Source organism: Vigna unguiculata, chromosome 6, assembly GCF_004118075.2.
Source record: "Vigna unguiculata cultivar IT97K-499-35 chromosome 6, ASM411807v1, whole genome shotgun sequence".
NCBI classification, from domain to species: domain Eukaryota; kingdom Viridiplantae; phylum Streptophyta; class Magnoliopsida; order Fabales; family Fabaceae; genus Vigna; species Vigna unguiculata.
In genome coordinates, this window is record NC_040284.1 from 7,102,840 (window position 1) to 7,126,362 (window position 23,523).

Here is a 23,523-nt window from a genome sequence, read left to right on the forward strand (position 1 = left end):
AGATTTGCAAAATGTTTTTTTTTTTGGATCGGGGCCCTCTACGTGGTAATGGTTGTCCAATCTTTTGGATGTAGACCCTCTCCTCGGAATTTGGTTTAATCTTTTTTAAAAAAGAAATAAAATTTGCAAAAAGGACATTGTTTTTCCAAATTGGGGCCCTTTACGTGGTAATGGTCACTAAATCCTTTAAAAATAAGGTTTTTGGATTGTGACATTTGTATTTTGGTCATGGTTTTCGTTTAAACATAATCATTTCACGTTTTGTCATCTTTGTTTCTTTTGAAATCAGACAAAATTAGGATCTTTATCTTTACTTGTCTTTTCTCTAAACATATAAAAATGTAAATTCTGAGATTATCGCAAGCAAATCTAAGTAAAGAGGACAAGGTATAAATAGTGCGGATACCTACAAATATAATTTTTTTACAAGTGGTAGTGCCAGCTAAATGATGTAGGATTTGATTAACTTTAATATATAATGCATTTAATAAAATTATATATTAATGCTGTTTTAGTCAAATTAGAATTTCATATAATGTATTTAATAGAATTATAATATTGAATTGTTTATGTCATATTTGATGATTGATTATCTGCCTCTGTTGTAAGTATTGATTTTTTTTTGTCATATTTGATGACTAACTTTCCGCCTATGTTCTAAGCTGCAGAATTGGAATCAAGGATCACATTTCACAGTCCCCTCTGTACTTAAAGCTACTAGTTCTTCCATCACACACACAACCCTAATAAATTTAATTGACAACTTCTCTCTAAAAAATTTGAAAGATTGAAAGGAAAAAAAATGAAGAATATTCCTCTGATTCTAATGGGTTGTGGAGGAGTTGGTCGTCAACTTCTCGAACACATTGTCTCTTGCCGTTCTCTTCACTCCACACAGGTAATGTCCCTTTAGATGGATTCTTATGTTTCCAAATTGTGCTTCAGTTTCCTATTTTTTTTGTCATGGCTTTAACCTGAAAATGACAAGTTATTTGGGTTTCTGATATACCATTTGTCTTTTGAACTTTTTTTTTTCTTTCTGGGGTTATTTGTGCGGGCTTTTGGCTTCTCTGCCAAATGAATCCAGCGATTGCGCTCCGTGATTTTATTTTTTGAAATTGATTGAGAATGGGTATAGAAAAATGTGCATTTTTTGTTTAGTTGATTGATGTTTCAATTTATTTATTGTGTTTGAGTTTTTTTTTTTGTTGGCAGGGACTGTGCTTGAGAGTTGTAGGAGTTGGTGATAGTAAATCTTTGGTGGTGTCGGATGATTTGCTGAATAAGGGGTTGGACGACAGCTTTTTGTTACAACTTTGCCGGGTCAAGAGCGCTGGCGAATCTCTATCAAAACTTTGTGATTTCGGTTGATATTTATGCCTAATTTTTCTTGATGGTGATATGAAAATTTATATTTTTTAGAATGTTTACTTGTTGTATGTTATTTAAAGGGGAATGCCGGGCGTTTGGGCATCCGGAGTCAGAAGGAAAGATTCTAGAGATTGCATCTCAACTTGGTAGAAAAACAGGTATGTAAGCAATCATTCACCACCATGAACTGGTTATGGCAGTACCCATGAAACCTCCTCTGCTGTTGTATCCTGCAACGCCCCATACCCCAAACATATTTAATCCTTGAATTTTTATTATAGACTGCATTGCTTGCTTACTGTTGTGGATTTTAAAATAAATTTGAAATGAGAGTGAACCTTCACAGCTTCATGCACTAAATCACTGAACAGCTATTTTTTTTTTTTTTTATTATAGGTTTGGTGCTTGTGGATTGCTCTGCTAGCTTTGACACTGTTGTGGTGCTAAAGCAAGCAATTGATATGGGTTGTTGTGCTGTTTTGGCAAATAAGAAGCCTCTTACATCTTCAATGGTACAACCATCTTCATTATTTTATAACAATTGTTGAGATGAGAGTTGGGGGATATTTATCAAGTCAAGAAAGACTATTTATTTTGATTTTCTTTTGCTTCTCTATATGTAACCCTTGGTACTGATGTACACAAAATAAGAAAGAAAATATCCAGTATACGGGCTCCAAGTTATGGCCTTGTACGTGGTCATAAAGCTTAATAAACATTCTATGTGATCCTTAAACACTATAATTTTTGTATTGTTATCCTTTTGTTTGATTTTTGTCAAAATTTGTTGTTCTTAAATCACAATTTTCATACTTAAGGACTGTAGTGCTCATGGCCGTTTTTTTTTATCTTGATATAATGCTCAAGCAAGAACTTACATGTATGTGCACATAGCATCTTCTCCCATGCTTTGATCTTAGTCTTCCCTTCACGCTCATGCTTCTTTAGATTCTCCACCTTGTGGAAGCATGCTTCTTTAGCATAACTGTGACAATCTTGACTTTTAGATCCTCATGGATTTCCTTAAATTCAAACATTTCTTCGTCAGTTTGGATCCAATCAACAAATTCTTTAGGTTGTAACTTGCCATCAAAATGTGGAAGCTTGACCATAATATCATTAATCAAAATTGCTGTCTTCTAGAGCAACATTGCTATTGTATGAGGACACTCATCAGATTCTTCACCCAAACATTTTGTTTGTTCTTCTATTAGAGCTTGTTGAAGTTCACAGTGGCTTGAAGATGTTGAATTTGGCATCTCAGTTCCTCCATCTCAATTTCGTTATTAGGTCTGTCTTTTTGGTATTTTGTGGGTTATTATTGGTTTAAAGGGTAAAAGTGTAAATTTGAAAATGTTTGGATTTTTTAAAACTTTACGGTTCAAATGGTAATTTTGTAACAAATATGGCGTAAAGGGTGACTTTTTAAAAATATAATGCAAGGTAACATGATTTTAGAAACTTCATTATTAGCTTGTCCCATTACTCCTGAAGCGTCCCAATTATCATCATTCACGACTGTATTTACATTTTCAGAAAACGTACTAGAAATGTTTAAATAATGAGGTGATAGTTTTAATTGGTGCATATTCAAAGTTTCTGAAACAAGGAGTGCATTATCCTAATTGGACGGGGCAGTATTTTACATTTTCATATTAAGGTTTCAAAAGATTTTGGTTTCTTCCTCTCACTAGTATGTTTTTACGTAGTTGTGCATCCTTCATCCAAACAATTACCTCTTTTATGTGACAGGAGGATTTCAAGAAACTTTTCATGTATCCACGTCATATCCGGCATGAGTCAACTGTAAGTGATACTTATTTCTTTCCTTAACTACACATGTCTCTCTAGCAGCACGTAGCAGGATTATCACATTTGTGATAGCATTGAAAATATTTATTAAAATGTGTATTTTCCACTAAGTGTAATATAAAATTCAGCATTACTGCTTTAATTTCTTTGCTTGGTTATGCTTTGTTGTTTTGAACACTGGTCTCATACTAATCAAATCTAAGCCTTTAGAAGTTCTGAATGACTTGTATGGATCAATAATGTACAAACTGACGCTTTGCTTAAATTTTTTAAGCAAAATTTACCTTGATAAAAAAGGAAAATTAAATCCACGGAAAAAGCCACATGGTGTGTTTTCCAGCTATTGATGATTCATCTTCTCCATTATATTAAGAAGGGAAAGATGAATTGCGGTGTGTGGCTGACTTGTGAAATTATGTTGATGAAAATATAAAACACGAAGAACAAAACTTAACATATGAAATTCAATTCCCTTTTGAAACACAAGGAGTATATCTTATTTTCTTTCTTTGAAAAGTGATCTTAAAAAAATTGCTTTTTATGTTGTCGTTGAACCAAATGTGTGTTTCTTTTGAAGTGTAATAGTATGTGATGAATCTTATGATAGTCATTACACAATTTTTTGTTTCTATCTCCTGTTTTCCTTGTTACTTGTTCAAATACACTCCAATTTCGTTCACAACCCAATGAACTATGTTAAAATTTAAAATTTTGATTACTAGCTTTTGTAAGTTTAGAGTTGCATGCCCATAATTCTTCCACCATTGAGCTACAAAAGCAAAGAAAATAACTTAGAATGTAACCATTATATCTTAACGCAATTTAGAAAGCATTGATGTGTCTCATCGGGAATGTGGTCTACCTTGATTCTTTGGCAAAGTCATCACCAAAGAGTCCACTTCCACTCTTATAAAGAGGCAACTCAATTACAATTTTTTGTTGCACGTCTTTACTTGGCACCAACCTCTTGATGCAAGCATACAATCCATTTGTAACTTCCAAATCATATTCCATTTCTAGGTTGGAATAATAGAACTTTGGGTTCAAAAAGTGACTAGCTGCATGCAAAGGGCGATGAAGTTGACATGCCCATCTATTATCAATGATTGCAAATACATTTACTTTCATTGTTGTTGAATGACTTCATTATTGTTTCCATCTAACTTTGATATGCCTAACAAATCTCCTATAAACACTTTTTCCATATTGCAAGAATTCAAAACAAACATTAAGATAAGTCCCTCTATAGTGTTTCCTTATAGTAATTTTTTTTCTTTAATACTTTTCTACCTCGAGGGACAACACATTGTTAGGAATGTTCATGGTTCCAGTCATGGTTATCAAACTTGCGAGTTAACTCGTTAACTCGGACGAGTTTGTGATTCTAGACATGGCTTCTGAGTTAACTCGGAATCAAACTCGATTTTTATGTAAACTCGGTGGAATCGGAAGTAGGCTCGTTAGAATTGCGCAAAATCGCAAGTTTGGAACGTGTGTGCGAGTTTGAATGGGTGAAAAAACTGAAACGAAAACGACGCCGTTTGGGGGAGATCTGACCTGATTTTGAAACGAGATTTAGGGTTTTTGGTTTTCGAATTTTTCAATCGTGTTTGCCCTCTCTGTGTGTTAAGCTCTCGTCGCGTCTGGAGATCTTGGCCACTGCAGTCGCCGTCGCATCTGGAGGTTGCCATCGTTCTCGCGTTCACGTCCTGTCATTGTTCACGTTTGTCGCAGCTCGCGTCGCATCCTTGTTCGCATCGCCTCGCTGTCGTTTCCCCTCGCCGTCGTCTCGCCTCATCGTTGTGTCGTGGTCTGTGACAGTCGTCGTGGTCGTCGCATGTGGAGGTTGCCACTGCGCTCGCGTTCGAGTTCGTGTCCCGTCACTGTTCGCATCGCCTCGTTGTCGTTTCGCCTCGCCGTTGTCTCGCCTTGTTGCGTCCTGGTCTGTGACAGTCGCTGTCACCGTCGGTCACCATCTCGCCGTCAAACGTTGGTTGCATCTTCCCTATGCAGTGCAGTGCGTAGTGTGATCTGTCCCTGGTAGCTCATCTAGGCTTGTTATTTATAAATAGAATTATTTACTTAATTTTTCTTTTAAATAATTGCAGTTTTATTTAAGCCCTTGATAGATAGGTTTAGTTCAACTGTGATTTTTTATATGTTAATTTTGTAGTGAAAATTTACACCACTATGTCTGGAAATGCTTCAAATTCAGTGGATACTAATCCAAGTGCATCCTTATCTTTCAATAGTAGAAGTAAAAATGCTCCGGGGAACCGGTCTGATATTGGATGGAAACACGGGTTTGATATTAATGGCAATGGTAGAAAAGTTAAATGTAACTATTGCTCAAAGATTGTGAGTGGAGGAATATTTAGATTCAAACATCATCTTGCTGGAACTAGGGAAGATTCTGAACCTTGTGCCTCTGTTTCAGGAGAAATAAAAAATTTGATGATAAAGATAGTTGCAGAAGCTAAGCATGCAGCATTAAAGAGAAGAAAGTTGAATATCATTGATGAAGAAGATGAAGGAGGACATATGTTGTTTGGCTTTAAAGGAAAACAAACAGTTGCCAATGCTAGTAAAGGGGGAGTCCAAGAAACTATAAATCAAATGATGAAAAAAGGATTCAAAGAAGAGGTTGATGCTCAAGTAGCTGAAGTCTTTTACACTAGTGCCATTCATTTCAATGTGATTAGAAATCCAGCATTTGCAAAGATGTGTGAAATGATTGGTAAATATGGAGTTGGCTACAAACCACCCTCTTATTATGATATTAGAGAGAAGCTCTTGAAACAAGCTATGAGAAAAACATATTTAATGCTTGAAGAATACAAGGAGTGGAAGAGAACTGGTTGTACCATTATGTCTGATGGTTGGACGGACAAAAAAAGACGTTCTATTTGCAACTTCTTGGTGAATAGTCCTAAAGGGACGACTTTTCTTTATTCACTTGACACCTTAGACATTTCAAAAACAACTGATAAAGTATTTAAGATGTTAGATGATGTTGTTGAGTATGTTGGAGAAGAAAACGTAATTCAAGTTGTCACTGATAATGCTGCAAATTTCAAGGCAGCTGGAGATTTGTTGATGCAAAAAAGAGAACGATTGTATTGGACTCCATGTGTTGCACACTGTATTGATTTGATCTTTGAAGATTTTGAAAAGAATTTGAAGGTCCATGAATTGACAATCAAGAAGGGAAGAAAGATTACCACTTACATTTATGGAAGAACAATGTTGATTTCATTGTTGAAAAAGTTCACTATAGGTAGAGACTTGATAAGACCGGGTGTGACTAGATTTGCCACGGCATATTTGACTCTTGGTTGTCTTCATGAATTGAAGGCATCATTATTGACCATGTTTAACTCCGATGAGTGGAAGACAAGCAAATTTGGAACTTCACAAGAGGGGAAAGGAATAGAACGCGTGGTATTAGACAACCGAGTTTGGAAGAATGTCTCCACATGCTTGAAGGCTACTGCCCCTCTTATGGTGGTCTTAAGATTGGTGGACTCAGATGTAAAACCCACAATGGGTTTCATTTATGAAGAGATGGACTGTGCAAAAGAAAAGATTAGATCCAATTTTAACAATATTAAGAAGAGGTAAACTTCCAAACTTTAACTCATTAAAAGTTTAATTCCTTATGTCTGAAATTTGTTTGGTATTGAATGTAGTTATGAAGATGTTTGGAGAATAATTGATGCTCAATGGGATAATCAACTTCATAGGCCTTTGCATGCAGCTGCCTATTTTCTCAACCCCCACTTCCACTATGAACCTAACTTTAGATGTGATGATGGTGGAGAGCTTAAAGAAGGATTGTATGAGTGCATGAGAAGATTAGTGCTAGATATTGTAGAAAGAAGAAAAATTAATTTGCAAATTGTTCAATTTCATTTTGCTATAGGTCTTTTTGGAATGGAAGATGCAAAGGAATGCAGGAAAGCATTAAATCCTGGTGAATGGTGGGAGATGTTTGGGGATGCAACTCCGGAGTTGAAGAGATTTGCTATTCGAATTCTAAGCTTGACTTGTAGCTCTTTGGGTTGTGAGCGTAGTTGGAGCTCATTCGAGATGGTAATTTAAATTATTTATAATTTATAATTTTCTTTATTAGGTTTATATCTACTAAAATTTAATATTTCATTTTAGGTTCATACAAAGAGAAGGAACCGTTTGTATCAGAAAAAGATGAATGATTTAGTTTATGTGATGTATAACTTGAAGTTGAAAAGTAGACAAATTCGAAAAAGTGTGCTCCACCATTTGATGACATTGAATCAGATGATGAATGGATAACTGAAGAGGCAGATGATGTTGTTGAGATTGAGCAAGCTGAAGGTGAAATTGATGTTCACTTAGATGGACCAACAACAAATCCAACTCTAGATGCTCTTGATCTTAATAACATAACTTTTGATGCCAATGAGGATGCACGTTACATCAGGGGAGGAGTTGGATGAAGATGATGATGATGATATCATTAGAGGATCAGAGGATTACACATAGACATTTGATATTTGAATTTATGTTTTATAGTATTTGTATAAACTTATTTATTTCAAATACTTTTAAGCTATATAATTTTATGGACTTGTTTGAATTAGGATATTATTTATATAAATTAATTTTTTTTCCTTGTGAAGTAAACTCTTACGAGTTTACGATTCGAGTTTACTGGGCTTTCACAAGTTTACGTAAACTCTCGAGTTTGACAACCTTGGTTTCAGTTACCCGATGATTCAACTTGACCCAATCCAAATGAATTAGATTGGGTTGGTTTCATTTATGATTGAGTCAAACCTGACCCAACACAAACTAACTTACTCTTATACAATTTGAGTGATGGGTTTAGTATGGCTGACCCAAAATCCAACCCAACACTCACTCTTATACTTGTGTTATGACAAATTGTGTTATGTTTTTTTCTTCACAGCTTGAATTAGTATGGTCAAACTTGTTATAACTTGACTTATCTACTTGAAGCCTTAAATTAATTTTTATAAAGATGTTTCATCTTTTAATTAGAATGAAACTTTAAAACTAATTTTTTAAACAAAAAATAAAGTTTTCCAAATTTCTATTCAATTGATCCAACTCAAGCCAATTCGCACAAGAGTGAGTTGGGTTGCATTGAGTTTTAACATAAATACAGAAACCCAGCCCAATACAATATTTTTTTAGTGGGTTGGGTAATGGGCTTGCCTAAATCCTACCCAACTCATCCCTTAAACACCCGTACTCTTCCTCCACCTTATTTATATGTTAAACATATTGTGTTATTCCTCTGTCACATATTTATAAGCATGAATGAAGTTATGCACATTAGATTTTTCTCTCGCATACACATTCTATAATGATTTAAAAGATTCTAGAATAAGGAACATGTTGGACTGCCATAGTTGAGATGTAGAAGGTACATGAATGCACTTAATTAATTCATGATTACTCATGATTAAGGTAGTTAAGTACATACGTGCACCAAACTACCTCATCGCGTGAATGTAGTAGCTTCTGCATTTCAACATGACAATAGGCATCCAAAAGGGCTTCATTTTGTTAAAACTTTTATCTTCAGAAGAATGTAAATGACTTATCACCTCCTACACAATTTATTAATTGGCCATAATAATATAACAATGTAAAGCAAATAATAACCACAATCAATTGTTACTTCTGGATATTTAGTCCTACATCACTTTTTTAATACACGTACTAGAATCCATAAAGGAATTCATGTAGTTAGTCATTTCAGTGAGAAACCAATGCTCAAGAAGCCATTCCAACAGAAATGAAAAACTAACAGAAACAATAAGCATGAAATTATAACACAGGCCTCACTAAAAATACCTTTAGTCTCTTTTCTCCATTGCTCTCTCTGTTTTAACCTGTTATTTCACTACCTGCCACACGAGCGGGTTTTTACCACTCAAATCCATTCTCCTTACTCATCCTCTCCTCATTGCGCTTAATTGCAATCTCCTGCTCCTCTTCCATTTTTCTGTGGCACAACATAGATTTGGAGGGTGCTTGTCATATTCTTATTAGACTTAAATGCAATTGAATTATATTGATGAACTACTACTGAGCTGGTAATTATATTTTTAAAGGTAGGAGCTGGTCTTCCTGTAATAGCATCCCTGAATCGTATAATCTGTTCTGGTGATCCTGTTCATCAAATTATTGGCAGTTTGAGTGGTATATATCTTTTACGATCCTATAATTACACATTATTTTTGGGTTTTCCAACATGCATTATTTGTACAAAATTAACTCTTTTGATACTGTATTCTGTTACTTGCTCTTGTTAGGGACATTGGGGTATGTAATGAGTGAGGTTGAAGATGGAAAGCCACTCAGCCAAGTTGTTAAAGATGCTAAAAGTCTCGGGTATACTGAACCAGGTTAGTGATGTTACATTTGAAATTGTGTTGTTGACATGTGAAACTGATTAATCTATGTCATAGGTAATTTCTACCCTTGAACCTTATGAATATGGGGATATTATCAGTATTATGACTTCCTTTGGCTTGTACTAGTAACACTACACTAGTGTTTGACCAAATTATAATATAAATTGGACTTGGGTCCGAATCGCATCCATATCAATCTAAATATTATTCTCACATTTCTTCTTCCCCACCTAAATCTTATAATTCCTATGATTTTAACATTTGAATGTATCATGTTTCCATTAGTTGTGGAATATGTGGAAAAGCACTTAGGGAGGGTTATGGTTTAAGGCTCCAAAGTCTGAAATCCAATAGTGGGTAGGGGTGTATTTGATACATTAAGTTCAACAGAAAATGGTAACTTACTATAATATGTCAATGAACACACACACAAAAAAGAAATGCTAGACCAGTTATTAGACCACATGATGATACTAAATTTGGGAAAAATCTGGTGTACGGCTGAAGAGGAAAGTCCATTCCAGAATCTACTCATGTTCAAGAGTTCAACCCTATATTATTACACGAGGTAAATGTGTTTGACCTTATAAATTCTGATTCTACTAACTTTTATGAACTACTTCCTTCTGTAGAACCAGTTGCACAAGTACATCAGAATTTAGATCTCCTAATTGCCCTTAGAAAAGGAACCACATCCTCCACTAAACCATGTTACCCTTTAGCAAACTATCTATCCTTTGAAAAATTCTCATCTACCCATAGAACCTATCTAACAAGCTTAAATACCACAACTATAGTTTCTTATGTATCTAAAGCATTGATTGACAAGAAATGGAAAAAGCCAAGATTTGGAAATTGAGGAAGACAATACTTGGAAACTAGTAACCCTATCACTTGAAAAAACAAAAAAAAAAAGCCTGTTGGGTGCAAGTGGGTTTACATAGTAAAATACAGGGTTGGTGGTGGGACTATTGAGAGGTATAAGGCTAGGCTTGTAGCAAAGGGTTCACTTAAACTTATGGAGCGGATTCCTTGAAGACCTTTGTTCCAGTTGCAAAAAGGAATACAATCAGAATAATTTTTCCTTTGGTGGAAAATCATGATTGGAACTTGAAGTAATTTGATTTGAAAAATGCATTCCTCCATGGGACGGGTTGAAACCATCACCTAGAGTATGGTTTGGAAGATTCACCAAAGTTATGATGAGCCTTAAATACAAGCAGAGCCAAGGGGACCACACTTAATTTATCAAGCAGTCTAATTCAGTGGGAGTAAGTGTTTTATTGGTCTATGTGTATCGTATCATTTTTATTGCAAATGATGAAAAGAAGCAACAAAGGTTGAGCCTCTGCCTTGCCAAAGAGTTTTAAATCAAGGCTTTAGGAAAGTTAAAATACTGTTAGGAAATAGGTAAAATAGCATGCAATAATGATGTTGTTGTGGATAAAACAATGTACTAGAGCCTTGTGGGGAGACTTATTTATCTTTCTCCCACTAGATTTAATATTCCTTTTGCTAAGTCTAGTCAGACAATTTATGCATCAACCAAAGGAAGCACATTTACAAGTTACACTTAGAATTATCCAGTATTTAAAAGGGACACTAGAAAGAAGAATTTTGTTCAAAAGAAATGAGAATGTTAGTGTTGAGGCATATATTGATTTTGATCATGCAGGTTCAATTATGAACAGGAAGTCAATTACTAGATATTGCACCTTCCTTGGTGGAAATCTAGTAACTTGGAAGAGTAAAAGAGTGTGATAACTTATTGAGCAATGGTTGAAGGGATATGTGAACTTTTATGGCTGAAGATTACATCTGAAGACTTTAATACAAAGTAGGATGAACCTATGAGGTTATATTGTGACAATAAATCTGCAATCAACAGTAGCTCACAACCCTGTACAACATGATAGAACTAACATATTGAAGTGGACAAACATATTGACACTGGCTTAGATTTGCAACCCATATGTGTCTACTCAAGGACAACTTCTAGATATACTCACAAATGGGTTGAACAAGGTTGTCAAACTTGATAGTTTATGTAAACTTGTGAGATTGTGGTAAACTCAAATCGTAGACTTGAATCGTAAACTCGTAAGAGTTTACTTTAAATAAAATATATATATATATATATATTATTGTTATATGATTTTATAAATAACTTTTTTAATTTTTTTAATGAAATATTATTATTATTATTAGATTATTATATACTATATTTTATATAGGCCCAAAAGTCGATAATAGAACAAAGAAACCCTAAACTTCATCTTTAACCAAACTTTCCTCCTACCCTTAGCAACCCTACAATGGCGAGTGAGCGCAACGATAAGCGAGCGTGATGGTGAGAAGGTGCTACAGTGACGGCGAGTGATCGCGAGGACAACAACTTGTGACAACATTGGCGAGCACAGTGACGTGAGTGCAAGAGAGTGCAACTTCAAATGAGTGACACTGGGCCCTAATCAGGTGAGTGTTCTTCAAAAATGCATTCCATACGAACAAGCCAAATAACTTGCAAACTCGCGAGTTTGAACGAGTTCACTGATTCTACGCTCGATTCTACCAAACATGAAAAGCGAGTTTGCTTGCAAGTTGACTCGGAAGCCATGAGTAGTCATGTAAGCTTGTCCGAGTTAACGAGTTAACTCACAAGTTTGATAACCATGGGGTTGAACAACAATAACTTTTGAGAGAGGATTATATCCAACTTGGGAATTGAGAACACTTATTCACCAACTTGAGGGGAATTGTTGAGATATTTTAGGACGTTTTAGATTTTATTTTGTTGTATTTTGGTTTTATTACTAGCATACCAATTCCACAATCTCAGGAATTTGTTTTCTTGAATAGGCTATATGTATATATGTGTATATATGTGTATATACGTATATCTATCTAATATATATATCAAATGTATACAAATGTATACACAAGATGAATAAGGGAGAAATTATTTTCTTCTAATTTTGAGGTAAGCAACTTTTTTTTATGAGGTAAGCAGCTATTAACATCTTTTTTTGTGTGAAGAAAGCTATTAACATTATGAAGTATATTCGTAGGTTATTGTCATGATTAATCTTCATGTTTAAGTTATTAACATCTTTTTTTTTTTTTTGTGAAAAAAGCTATCGACATTATGAAGTATATTCTTAGGTTATTGTCATGATTAATCTTCATGTTTTTGCTCGTTTCCTCTTGAGCTCTGTAAATTGCAAAAGTTAATGATAATTTGACTTCAATGTTTTAAATAGTTAGTTAATGATTATTTATCTATACATGCTATATTGTTGCAGATCCACGTGATGACCTTGGTGGAATGGATGTTGCTAGAAAGGTTCATGTAGTTTGCTTAACCTTGAAGATTAATTTTGTAGCTATTTCTGATCTGTGTAAAAGCTGATAATGTCTCACAATCAATATAAAATGGTTTGGTCTCGCAAGGACATTGTACATTACTGCAGCCTACATATAAACAATGTCCATTTTGGTCACCAATGAATGATGCCCATTCTTTGGTAATAGGCTGTGTTATTAATATCGGATTGCTGATTTATAGCAGCATGCCGTTGCCAGTTATGGTGGATAAAATATCTTTAGAATTTTTCTGTTCATTTCACCTTATTTGAAAGAGTTTGAATCTTGGAATTAAAGGTGAATAAAATGTAATTTGTAACGACCCAAGAAATTTGATTATACTTTCCTTGTGTTCCTACAATTTAGTATTAAACAGTACCTGGCCATGTAATTAAAGGGAAACATACATAACCCCATAATAATAGTGTAAATTACAATCCTTACATAGTCACAATCTTTCAAAACTACTTAGGTTTATAAAAGTTTTTCAAAATACACTTGAAAACAAGTAATCACATCATTTCATATACTTATATGCATACTTCCAAAATATCCTTTCCTTTAAGGACCATTGACTTACTGGTTAGTCACATCACCACCTACAGTCCTATCTGCTCACGCCATGATAGCGGTCATAGCAAAAATAACATAATAACCAACAAACAAAAAAGGGTAAGCTAATGATAAAATTGAGAAATCATAACAATCAAATAAATTCAAAATAATACTCTTAATCATACACTTTGCAGTTTAGACTACATTCATAGACACATGACTTCTAGACTCGATGTTTATCCGGATTTATGCATTGACTCAGATATAAGAAGCTATGCACTTGTCATAAAAGTGGATTGCGGTAAAGGCCCTGGCTCCAGTTGGCCTAACCAACATGAATCAATTACCTCTGGACAAGGTAAGTTACTTATGGCATCGCCAGTTTAGTGGTCCCACCTCTAATCTCGCCATAAGAACCTCCTTCAACTCTCACCACCTAAGTCACTACACTCTATATGAGTTTGTAAACCTAATAGAGTATAGGATAGCTTCTGACCAACACATATCCCTAGTCATGCATAACAAACTCCTAGTGGGGATTGTACTTCTTCCTTAGAAGCACAATCCTTATACAACAAACAATCAGTGTTATTAAAAACCGGTTATGGCAGCGTTATGGCGTAAATCGGGGGCGGTTTTTTAGCCTGACACCATACAAATGCGGTGGCGATGCGGGTTTCTTATGGCGGCCATGGCGGCTGCTTTTTTTGTAACGGGTTGCGGGTGCGGAACGACTATGGCGAAAATGGCGGGACGACGTGGAGAAGAAGTGGAGAAGAAGCAGAGAAGAAGTAGCGGCGGCAGTGACCTTGCGAGATGCAACTGAGCACATTGAAACCCTAATTTCAGGGTTGAATACTTCTCTTCTTTCTGTATTAAGTGGGTTAAAAGCCCAACTAATGTTTTAATAAAAATTTGGGTCAGGCCCAATAAACACTTATTTTAACCTATTACTCCCACTAACCCTTTCCAAGTCTATCTTCTTTTTCTTGGACTGACCTTGCTGCTTGCTGCTGGTCGCCACCACTCATCATCGGTAGCCGCCGTCCAACGCCGGTCGCCGCCTGTCTCCGCCGTTCACTGGCAGTGGCCGCCTCTCACATTCTTCTAGACAAAATATAATTTTTTTTAATTATTTATATCTATATATTATATTTCTTTCTATTCTAATATTTCTGCCATAACCCGTTATTGATTCCGCCATAACTTTATAAAGGATTTTTAGGGTATCCGATATTTTCCATTATCCGATATCAATAACACTGCAAACAATTCAAATCATCTTCTTTGATTCCATTCCACTTATTCTCTTTTATACTTATAACCTTATCACTTCTCCACAAAACATGATCTCACACCGAGTTCCTCATACCAAACAATCATACAATGCTTATTCATCATATTTACATATCATATTTCATATTTTCATGTTAAAGGTGAATAAAGCAAACAAAAGGTTCCACAAGTAACCTGTGGATTTGGCTCCAGGATGCAGAATTTACACTAGTGTGTTCCACAGGTAACCAGTGGATTTAACTACGAGAAGCATAATTCAAAAAGCAGGTTCCATAGGTAACCAATGGATATTTCCACAACCTGTGGATTCAGCTACGAGGAGCAGAATTTCAAACCATACAAGCAAAAACAATCATACTCATCACAGATCAAATTCATCAACATGCATTCATTAATTTCGAAAAAAACGCTACAGAGTAAAACAACACTAGCTTCCCTTACATGATTTAGGAATTCCTCTTGATCTCCCACAACCCCTAATCGCTAGATTTCACGAAAGCTCTAAACAAACACAAGAAAGAACCCAAATTCAAAATCTTAGAAAACATTATGAGACCGCATGCACAACCACCACCTCACAATCATGAGAATTGATTCTTGATTCAAGAGAAGAGAAGGGAAACTTACTCTTTTGAAATGACCTAGTGAAAATGAAGTTTTTCCCTTTTCTAGAGTAGGGTTGAAGAAGATGGCTGGAAAGGGGATGGGCTCTCCTCCCCTACGGTGTTGCTGCGCCAGATAAGAAGAGAGAAAAGAGAGAAAGTGAAAAAAAAAAAGGTGAGGTGATATGGGGTTTACATAATTGATGTGATTATCATCAATTAAATAATTCTTTATTTCCTTATATAGTTCAAATTGATACCCAAGCTCATCTTGAGAGTTTTGGTGCTGTTGCGGTTTAAACATTAAAAATTTTAAAACACTTAGAAGAATACTTAGAGTTTGAGTTATTTTCTTAGTTGTTCACCATGAGATGTAGGTTTCCTTGATGGTCATGCAAGCTCAAAAACAAAGAGACCGCGACAATTCATATAATTGGCCATTTAGAATCTTTTGTTGCACATCTCTATAGACTCCAACCTCTTCGTGCAATCATACAACCATTTAAAAAGTGGACTTTAACTTTAATTCAATCTCATGAAACCAACCTACATAGTGATATTTGTATTTACGTATATATTATAATTTGATCATATCTCTAGTCAATGTGAGATATCTAGGACGTCTCAAGTGTAAAAAGAAATAAGTTTTCGTTAGCTTAGATTTGTAAAATTCATGCGTGTCCATTTGATGATTTTGGTTATGAAAAGTAGTGGTATTGGAAAAGTGTATACACTTTCTGCAGATGGTGCAGGGAAATGAATGTTAATTTCGAAATGATATTACAATACTGTTGGTTGTTTGTTATTTTCAATTATGAATGACATAATTTGCTAATGCTAACTTTCTTTGTTTGGGCCAATATTAAGACAGGCTTTAATTCTTGCTCGAATACTTGGCCATCAAATTAATCTAGATAGCATTAAGGTTTGGATTTGCATTAGTATATTCAACTTTCCTGTCCTTTGCTTTTCTGTTTCTGTACCCGTTTTTCTCCCTTTATAATAAGTTTGTTATATTTTTTCTATATGCATTTAACAGATTGAGAGCTTGTATCCCAAAGAAATGGGACCTGATATAATGACTGTTGAAGACTTCTTGGACCGAGGACTCTCGTTGCTAGATAAAGATATTCAAGCTAGAGTTGAGAAGGCAGCCTCAAATGGAAATGTTCTGCGCTATGTCTGTGTGATCGAGGGTTCAAGGCATCTTTTTTTATCCTCCCTTCATATTGTGTCTTCAATCAAGCATTCATTTCACACCTTTTGCACACTTTTTCTCCATTTTTCGAATCACTCTTTGTATAGACTTCTATAGTGTTCATTGTTTGCAATTATTCACATTCAATATCGTGTTTCCTTTTCTACTATTTAACCTTTTCTCTTCGTAGGTGTGAAGTTGGTATTCAGGAGCTACCAAAAAATTCTCCCTTGGGAAGACTAAGGGGAAGTGATAACGTCGTAAGCTTCTTTTATTTTCTCGATGTTGTGTTGAGCATTTTTAATAGTGATAGGTGATTGAGGATGAAGAAATGTCGGGTCAGCTATCCCGCCGGTGGCGGGACATGTTCAATTTTCAACCTGTTTTCTGATGTTGGGCTGGCCTGCCCGGCCTGAATTTTGACGGGCCAGAATTCACACTCCTAATTTTCAGAAATTGTTTCTTAAGTGCACAGCATAATACTAATAAAATAAAATGCATATGTAACTTCTAAAACAGATATATAGAGCATTTGCTGAAAATTTAAATTAAGGGAGGTGTTACTTGCCTCATGCATTATGTGCTTCCTTTGCCTTGGTTTTCTTGCCACTTCTTTGAAGACTCTTGGATGTGAATCATCTCCAAGACTGAGCTTGAATCACCTTTTGTTTGTTTTTCTCATTGATTTCTTTTTTCTTTGGCCCAAGACATATACATGCAATAGACGTGTCAAGAGACCCAATTAAATCTATTTACTAATTATACCTAAGAAATAAATCGTAGAGAGTAAAAAAAGTCCAAGAAATACAAAATGAAGAAAGGAGTATGTTGTTGAACAAGTGACAACTGTTTTTCTAGAAATAGGGTATTGCTCTTTTTTCTCTTTTATTCATGTACTCATCATATATTCTGTTTTATTGTGTATACAAATGGCAGTTGGAAATATACACTCGATGCTATAGTAAACAACCACTGGTTATTCAAGGTGCCGGAGCCGGAAATGACACCACTGCTGCTGGTGTTCTTGCGGATATCGTGGATGTTCAAGATTTATTTTCTTAAAGGGAAATTTTTTTGTATCCTGATTAGAGAAAGTAGAAGGTACAACCGCTACTGATTTGCCCTGGAAAGCTGCTGATGTGCGTTTTTTGTTTGGTTGAAGCCAAAATAAGTGGCTCGTAGTTTTTTTAAGATATTAGACATGAAGCTTTAGTGCTAATGTTGGTACATAATGCTGAACCAGATACAGATGGAATTGATTTTTGCATTTTTGTTTTTCTTAAACGTACAAATATCATGACTATTGGAGAATTTTGATGATTAGTTTGAAGGTTAAAATACACATTTAGTTCTTATTTTTATTCGATTTTGTCAATTCAATACTGATCTTCTGTTTAATAAGGTTTCAATTTGTCAATTTTGTTCAATTTTGTTTTTTTACTAGCACCATCTAAATCATTAGTGGACAGTAAACTGTGTATGTCACGTGTCAGTTTATGATTTTTTTAATTTTTAATTTTTTTAAGTTTTCTTAATTTGAAAAAGAATGTCCATGTGTCAAGGTAGCATCGTGTTATGTGATAGTAGCAGTGTCAGATGTCAGGTCAGTGACACGTGTTAGTGTCAATGTCACACAAGATCTGAGTCATGTGTTAGTGTTTTATATTCAATTTGATTTTTATATTTATTATTTTTGTTCAATTCAGTCTCAATTTTGTTTTTAAAATTAGTAATTTTGTTCATTATCAAATTGAGATTATTTAATTTTTATATAAATGTTATGCCAAATTTTAGCTTAGACTATGTAATTAATTTTTAACATAAAAATCATATAAAGTATTAAATATTTTTAACCTAAAAATTACATAAATTTATTAAATAATTTATGTGATTTTTAAATTCTTAAATTTTTAAATTAATGATGCTAGTTTTCACTTCTAAAATTTTCATTCCAATTCTAAACCAACTCTAATCCTAAATTCGGAATATTTTAATAAAAAATCTATCAAATTTATATAAAATTTAAATTTGGTCTTTATTTGAAAATAGACAAAATTGTTCAATTTTAAAGAAATTAGTACTAAATTGAATAAAAATAATGAATATAAAGATTAAATTAAATATAAGATTGACACGTGACACTCACACGTGTCACGAACCTTGACATATGGAACTACTATTGCTATGTGACATGATGTTGGCTTGACAAAAACATTTTTTTTAATTAAGAAAAATAAAAAAATGAAAAACAAATTAAAAAAATTCATAAACTAACATGTAACATACATTATTTACTATCTGTTAATTATTTAGACATTGTTAGAAAAAATGATTAAATTGATGAAAATTGAGATTTTATTAAATTTTATTTTTAATGAAGACTGAATTAACAAAACAAGTGTAAATATGGATTAAATGTGTATTTTTAACCTAGTTTGAATAACACAATACTAATTCAAAAATGGCAAATTCAAAAAGATTTTTTCTTTACTACGCTTTTATTATTTTAAAAAATATTAATTAATATTAGGCATGAGTATCCCTTATTTGAAATGGATGATGGTGAAACAAATTTCACACTTGTTGGGTATAGGAAGAGGAAAGGATGTGATTGTACTTGGAAGATAAAGATTTGGATAGAAATGACTTTGAACTTCGAGGATGGAGATGAGATATTCAAATTTGCACTTATCTTGGCTCGTTGCTATCTTTAGGTCGAATCTATCTTAATTTTGATGAATAATTACTGCATTGACTAAATATGGTATGCGTATAGATAATACAATGTTTTATAAATCAAGTATGGAGATAATATTATTTTCCTAATAATAATAATAATGAATATGTACCTATCTATTTCATGCCCGTCCCACACGTGTTCTTATACTCATTCTGTTTTAAAGTACCAAAAGACTCGTAGTTTGATAGATAATCTAACAAACTTATTTTCATTGTTTTCTTTTTTGTCTTCAGTTTCAAATTATTTGACAAACCTTGTTTCTTTCTCGTCTTCATTCTCTCTTATTTCTTATTTGACTTGTTTAATATTTATAAAGTTTACTTTTATTTCTACCACAACCTTATTATGTATAATTTTTCTTTGTGCGGTTTCATTCAAATGATATATTGTGTACTGCACCTAGACGGACCAAGGCAACTCATACACTTCCAAGTCTTTGACACTACACTTCTCCCGACAAAGGTTGGGGGACTAGTGTATTGCCCCTAGGCGGACCAAGGAGACCACACGACCAAGACTGCCTACCTATAACCCCACAAATAAAATTACTAAGTATATAACCAATCAAGCAGAAATACATAGCGGCCTAGGCCGCCTACTTCAAAGGATAAAACATAATAGGTTGATGACATTAAACTTGGAATATTGCAGACAAAGCCCCTGGTATCAACAAACACTAACACAGGGCCTGGGTCAAGCCCAGACCCACATAAAAATCCAAGTATTGGACCAGCCCATAAAGGTGGCAGCCACAATTAATGACTATATAAATACACGTGAACCCAACAATTAATGACTATATAATTCCTTAATCCAAGATTTGACTTTTTGAGAGCCCTTTTGCTGACTTGATCGTCGGAGTCCTCTGCGCATGTAACCCCTTAAGGGTCCAAGTGTGTACGCTATCAGATGGCACTTGCAAACTGAGAAGGAGCCAGCTCGAGAGGTCAATGATTGAGGTAAGACGTTATTTATGTTCCAAATATCTTTTATTTGTTTTTGCAAGAACATATTGTATTTCAAAAAAACACAAATCTCAATCTCATTAAATCAAATACGTTTTAATACATTAATCTCCTTTTTAATATTTTTAATTATTATTTGTTTGTTTATACGAGAATATCTCAATTTCAAGTATTCAATTATGTAAATTCTAATATGCATTTTTTTATATTGAAAAATTAATAATATTATTTTTGTGATTTTTATCACTTTTACGTAAAAATATTATTTGACCAATATTTTGAAAAAAGTGTGAGGACAAGTATATTTGTTACTCGATAAAAATGAGAATAAGACAAAAATTATATACACATATTAGGAATGTTAAAGCGGATTAGGTCCAATGAGTTGGCCTACCATCCCGTCAAACAAATGGTGGGTTGGGTTATATATCTGAACCTACCAGCTCGCTCATCCCGCCTTGCTCTCTAGCCCGTTGGGCCATAAATAAGCCCGTAGCCCATTTTAGTTTTAAATGTTTTGTTTCCTTTTTTTTCTTCATTCAACCACCACCCACATGACAGAGAGACGCAATTTGACCTAGGCTACCACACTGAAACATAACCCTTCTTCCCACTTCGACCAGACAGACAATAACAAAATAACGATAGTGTTCGTTACTCAAGGCACACCATTATTTTTGTGGTTCGTTTATGGCTTAGGATTTAGGATTAGGTGCAATAGATAACCTTTTCCACTGTGTAACTTTATTGAACTTGCTTCAACCCTTTCAGTGGCGATTGCAAAGCAATCTAGGGAGGAGGACCCTGCTTCGGTCCTTCCGACGATCACCTCTTTGAACCTCAGTTAGACCTCCTTTTTTTTTCTCCTTCACTATGTCAATTTCAAATCCCCTCAAGAATTTCTCATCTTTTTCTATTTTAGTTTTTCAGGTTTCGACAATTGCAAGTTCTAAAATGCCCCTAACAACACGAAGGATGCAATGTTGCAGAATAGGCAGGCCAGCCTACCCATTGGTGGGCCGAGTTCAAGCTTTGGTGCCTTCTCCCTGCACCTCCAAATCTTCTTTAGTACTCCAAATTTACCATTTTACCCTTAATTAATTTGTAGCTAGCAATGGATGAAAACGGATGGAAGAGCAGTAAATGATATTTACTGCGGCAACGTATTTTACTTATCTGAGCTGCACCCCCAATATTCGACAGCTTCTTCCTCTTCTTCGTTTCTTCTCCAAGTCCAATTCTCTTCTTTGTGCTTCATTGGTCCCTGGTCCAAGGTTCTCTTCAGTTTCATTAATTTTATTTTTGAAAGCTCTCATGTTTCTCATTGTGCTTCATTCTCTTCTCACTGTGCTTCATTCTCTTCTATCCGTCCTTGAAGGTGACCCTTGCTCCGAGGTTTAGTTTCATTCGTTTTTTTAGGAAAACTCTCCTCTTGTCTTCTGCTGGTAGGTTAGCCTCCTTCCAGAATGTTTTGGAATTTAATTTGAATGGTTGAAATGTTAATATCAGTTTTGTATTTTTTTCCTTTTTATTCTGTTAAACGGATTTAGTGATCTTTTTCAAGAAAAAGCAAAATGGATTTCAAAATTTGTTTGGTATTTTTTAATTTTTTTTTCCAGAAACGAAATTCGTAATCCGTTTCAGAAATTTCCATGTTTTTTTTTTGAAACGACTCTTAGAATCTGTTTCATACTTTTCTGAAACGGATTACGAATTTCGTTTCACAAATTTTAACTTTTTTTTTAGAAATGGAATTCGTAATCCGTTTCAGAAAAGTATAAAACGGATTCCAAAATCTATTTCATCAATTTTAATGTTTTTTTATGAAATGGATTTCGAAATGAAACGGATTACGAATTCCGTTTCGTGATTGCCCCGCCGTCATTTCTTTCTCCCATGCGGACGTGGATTTCATTTCATTTCACAACTTGACAATGGGGTTTTGGGGTTAGTCATCTTTATTCTCTTTTCTCTTCTTTCTCCTTCGACCTTCGACGTAGTTCTAAATGCACAAGCAATCAACTCTTTCACTTCTTATTCTGAAATTTTCTTTTTAGCTTCTAATATTTTGTTTCTTCTTTTTCATTCATTTTGAACTCTTCTATGTGTTTTTTCTATTTTGCATTTTCGTTTTCATTTTCTTTGTGAACTCAGGGATTGAAGTCAAACTTGGCAAACCGTGTGCTTAATGTGCGACGGATGTTGCACGTTACTCAGGTTCTTCTTTCATGACTCAACGTTTTCTTTCGAACATCCCTGCGATTCCAAGATTTTTTTTTCTTGTATTGGGTTTGTCTTATGCAAATAACTGTTGCTCTTGTTTTCTTTGATATTAAAGTTTGGAATGTAATTTCATTGTGGGGTTTTGACAGAGTGAGGGTAAAAGGGTGCCTCAATTTTGGCGTAAAGGTTAAATTTTGGAGATGAGGAAGGCATAAATGTTGCGTAGAGAGCCATTGGAGAATGCACTAGAGCTTCGATAGATAGTGGTGGAAGCTTAAACTGAAAATTAAAGACCTAAATTTTAATGACCCAGCAGAGAATGCTGCACTGAGACGACAGTTCTTTCTTCTTCGCTTCCGAATTTGCCATTGACATGAAACAGATTTTGACAGAGTGTGTGTGTGTTTGCAGTGTTGGCAATGGAGTGTGCAAAGAGTGTATCGGGGGTGCAGGGGTCTGGTGCATGAAGAGAGAGAGGATTATCTTTTCACTTTTTTTTACTTTTTACCGTGGGCAAAGATGGAATTATATATGTTTTGGGAGTACAGGAGAAAAGGTTGGAGGTGTAGGGAAAAACCCCCTCAAGCTTTTAATCCGTTTTTAAATGTTGAACTGGTCCGATTTACCCCATTTTGACTTGCTAAAAGTGGGGTGGGCTGACCCATTTTAACATTCTTAAATTTAGTTATAATTTTTTTTCTATGTCATTTTGTTCATATTATGTATTGCATTTGAGGAAACACAAACTCTAATTTTATTAAACCAAATAGTTGTTAGGGTATACATTTGATTATTTTTACACCTTTTTAATACTTTTTTTAATTATTTATATGAGAGTATCTCAATTTAAAGTGTTCCCTCGCATATGTTGTTGCAATGAGTGTCCTTTTGATATTGAATCATTCATAATATCATATTTTCTTCAGAATGATATATTAAATATTTGATTGATATGTTGAAATAGTAAGGG

General features: G+C 34.5%; 2 protein-coding genes across 3 annotated transcripts; both read left to right on the forward strand.

The window, feature by feature from the left end:
* The first annotated feature begins 594 nt into the window (after positions 1–594).
* LOC114187975 (homoserine dehydrogenase) lies at positions 595–17,980 on the forward strand. The gene is made up of 12 exons (XM_028076431.1): positions 595–898; positions 1,216–1,366; positions 1,452–1,529; positions 1,768–1,883; positions 3,124–3,177; positions 9,309–9,396; positions 9,510–9,602; positions 12,914–12,954; positions 16,299–16,352; positions 16,467–16,630; positions 16,816–16,885; positions 17,562–17,980. The coding sequence occupies exons 1-12, from the start codon at positions 803–805 to the stop codon at positions 17,685–17,687; spliced, it is 1,131 nt and encodes a 376-aa protein (XP_027932232.1). The 5' UTR covers positions 595–802; the 3' UTR covers positions 17,688–17,980.
* Positions 5,339–8,178, forward strand: LOC114187974. 2 transcript variants are annotated; one of them, XM_028076430.1, is made up of 4 exons: positions 5,465–5,541; positions 5,621–6,800; positions 6,873–7,275; positions 7,351–8,178. In XM_028076430.1, the coding sequence occupies exons 2-4, from the start codon at positions 5,638–5,640 to the stop codon at positions 7,495–7,497; spliced, it is 1,713 nt and encodes a 570-aa protein (XP_027932231.1). In that variant the 5' UTR covers positions 5,465–5,541; positions 5,621–5,637; the 3' UTR covers positions 7,498–8,178. The 2 variants fall into 2 exon arrangements, with proteins under 2 accessions (XP_027932229.1, XP_027932231.1); XM_028076428.1 differs by having other exon boundaries at positions 5,339–6,800.
* Positions 17,981–23,523: the final 5,543 nt, after the last annotated feature.

Excerpts from the sequence above, each read along its gene's own strand:
- LOC114187974 (XM_028076428.1), top strand. The coding sequence starts at position 5,374 with ATGTCTGGAAATGCTTCAAATTCAGTGGATACTAATCCAAGTGCATCC. Across the intron at positions 6,801-6,872 it reads TTTAACAATATTAAGAAGAG|TTATGAAGATGTTTGGAGAA; the intron begins GTAAACTTCCAA and ends TATTGAATGTAG. Across the intron at positions 7,276-7,350 it reads GTTGGAGCTCATTCGAGATG|GTTCATACAAAGAGAAGGAA; the intron begins GTAATTTAAATT and ends ATTTCATTTTAG.
- LOC114187975 (XM_028076431.1), top strand. The coding sequence starts at position 803 with ATGAAGAATATTCCTCTGATTCTAATGGGTTGTGGAGGAGTTGGTCGT. Across the intron at positions 1,367-1,451 it reads ATCAAAACTTTGTGATTTCG|GGGAATGCCGGGCGTTTGGG; the intron begins GTTGATATTTAT and ends TGTTATTTAAAG. Across the intron at positions 1,884-3,123 it reads AGCCTCTTACATCTTCAATG|GAGGATTTCAAGAAACTTTT; the intron begins GTACAACCATCT and ends TTTATGTGACAG.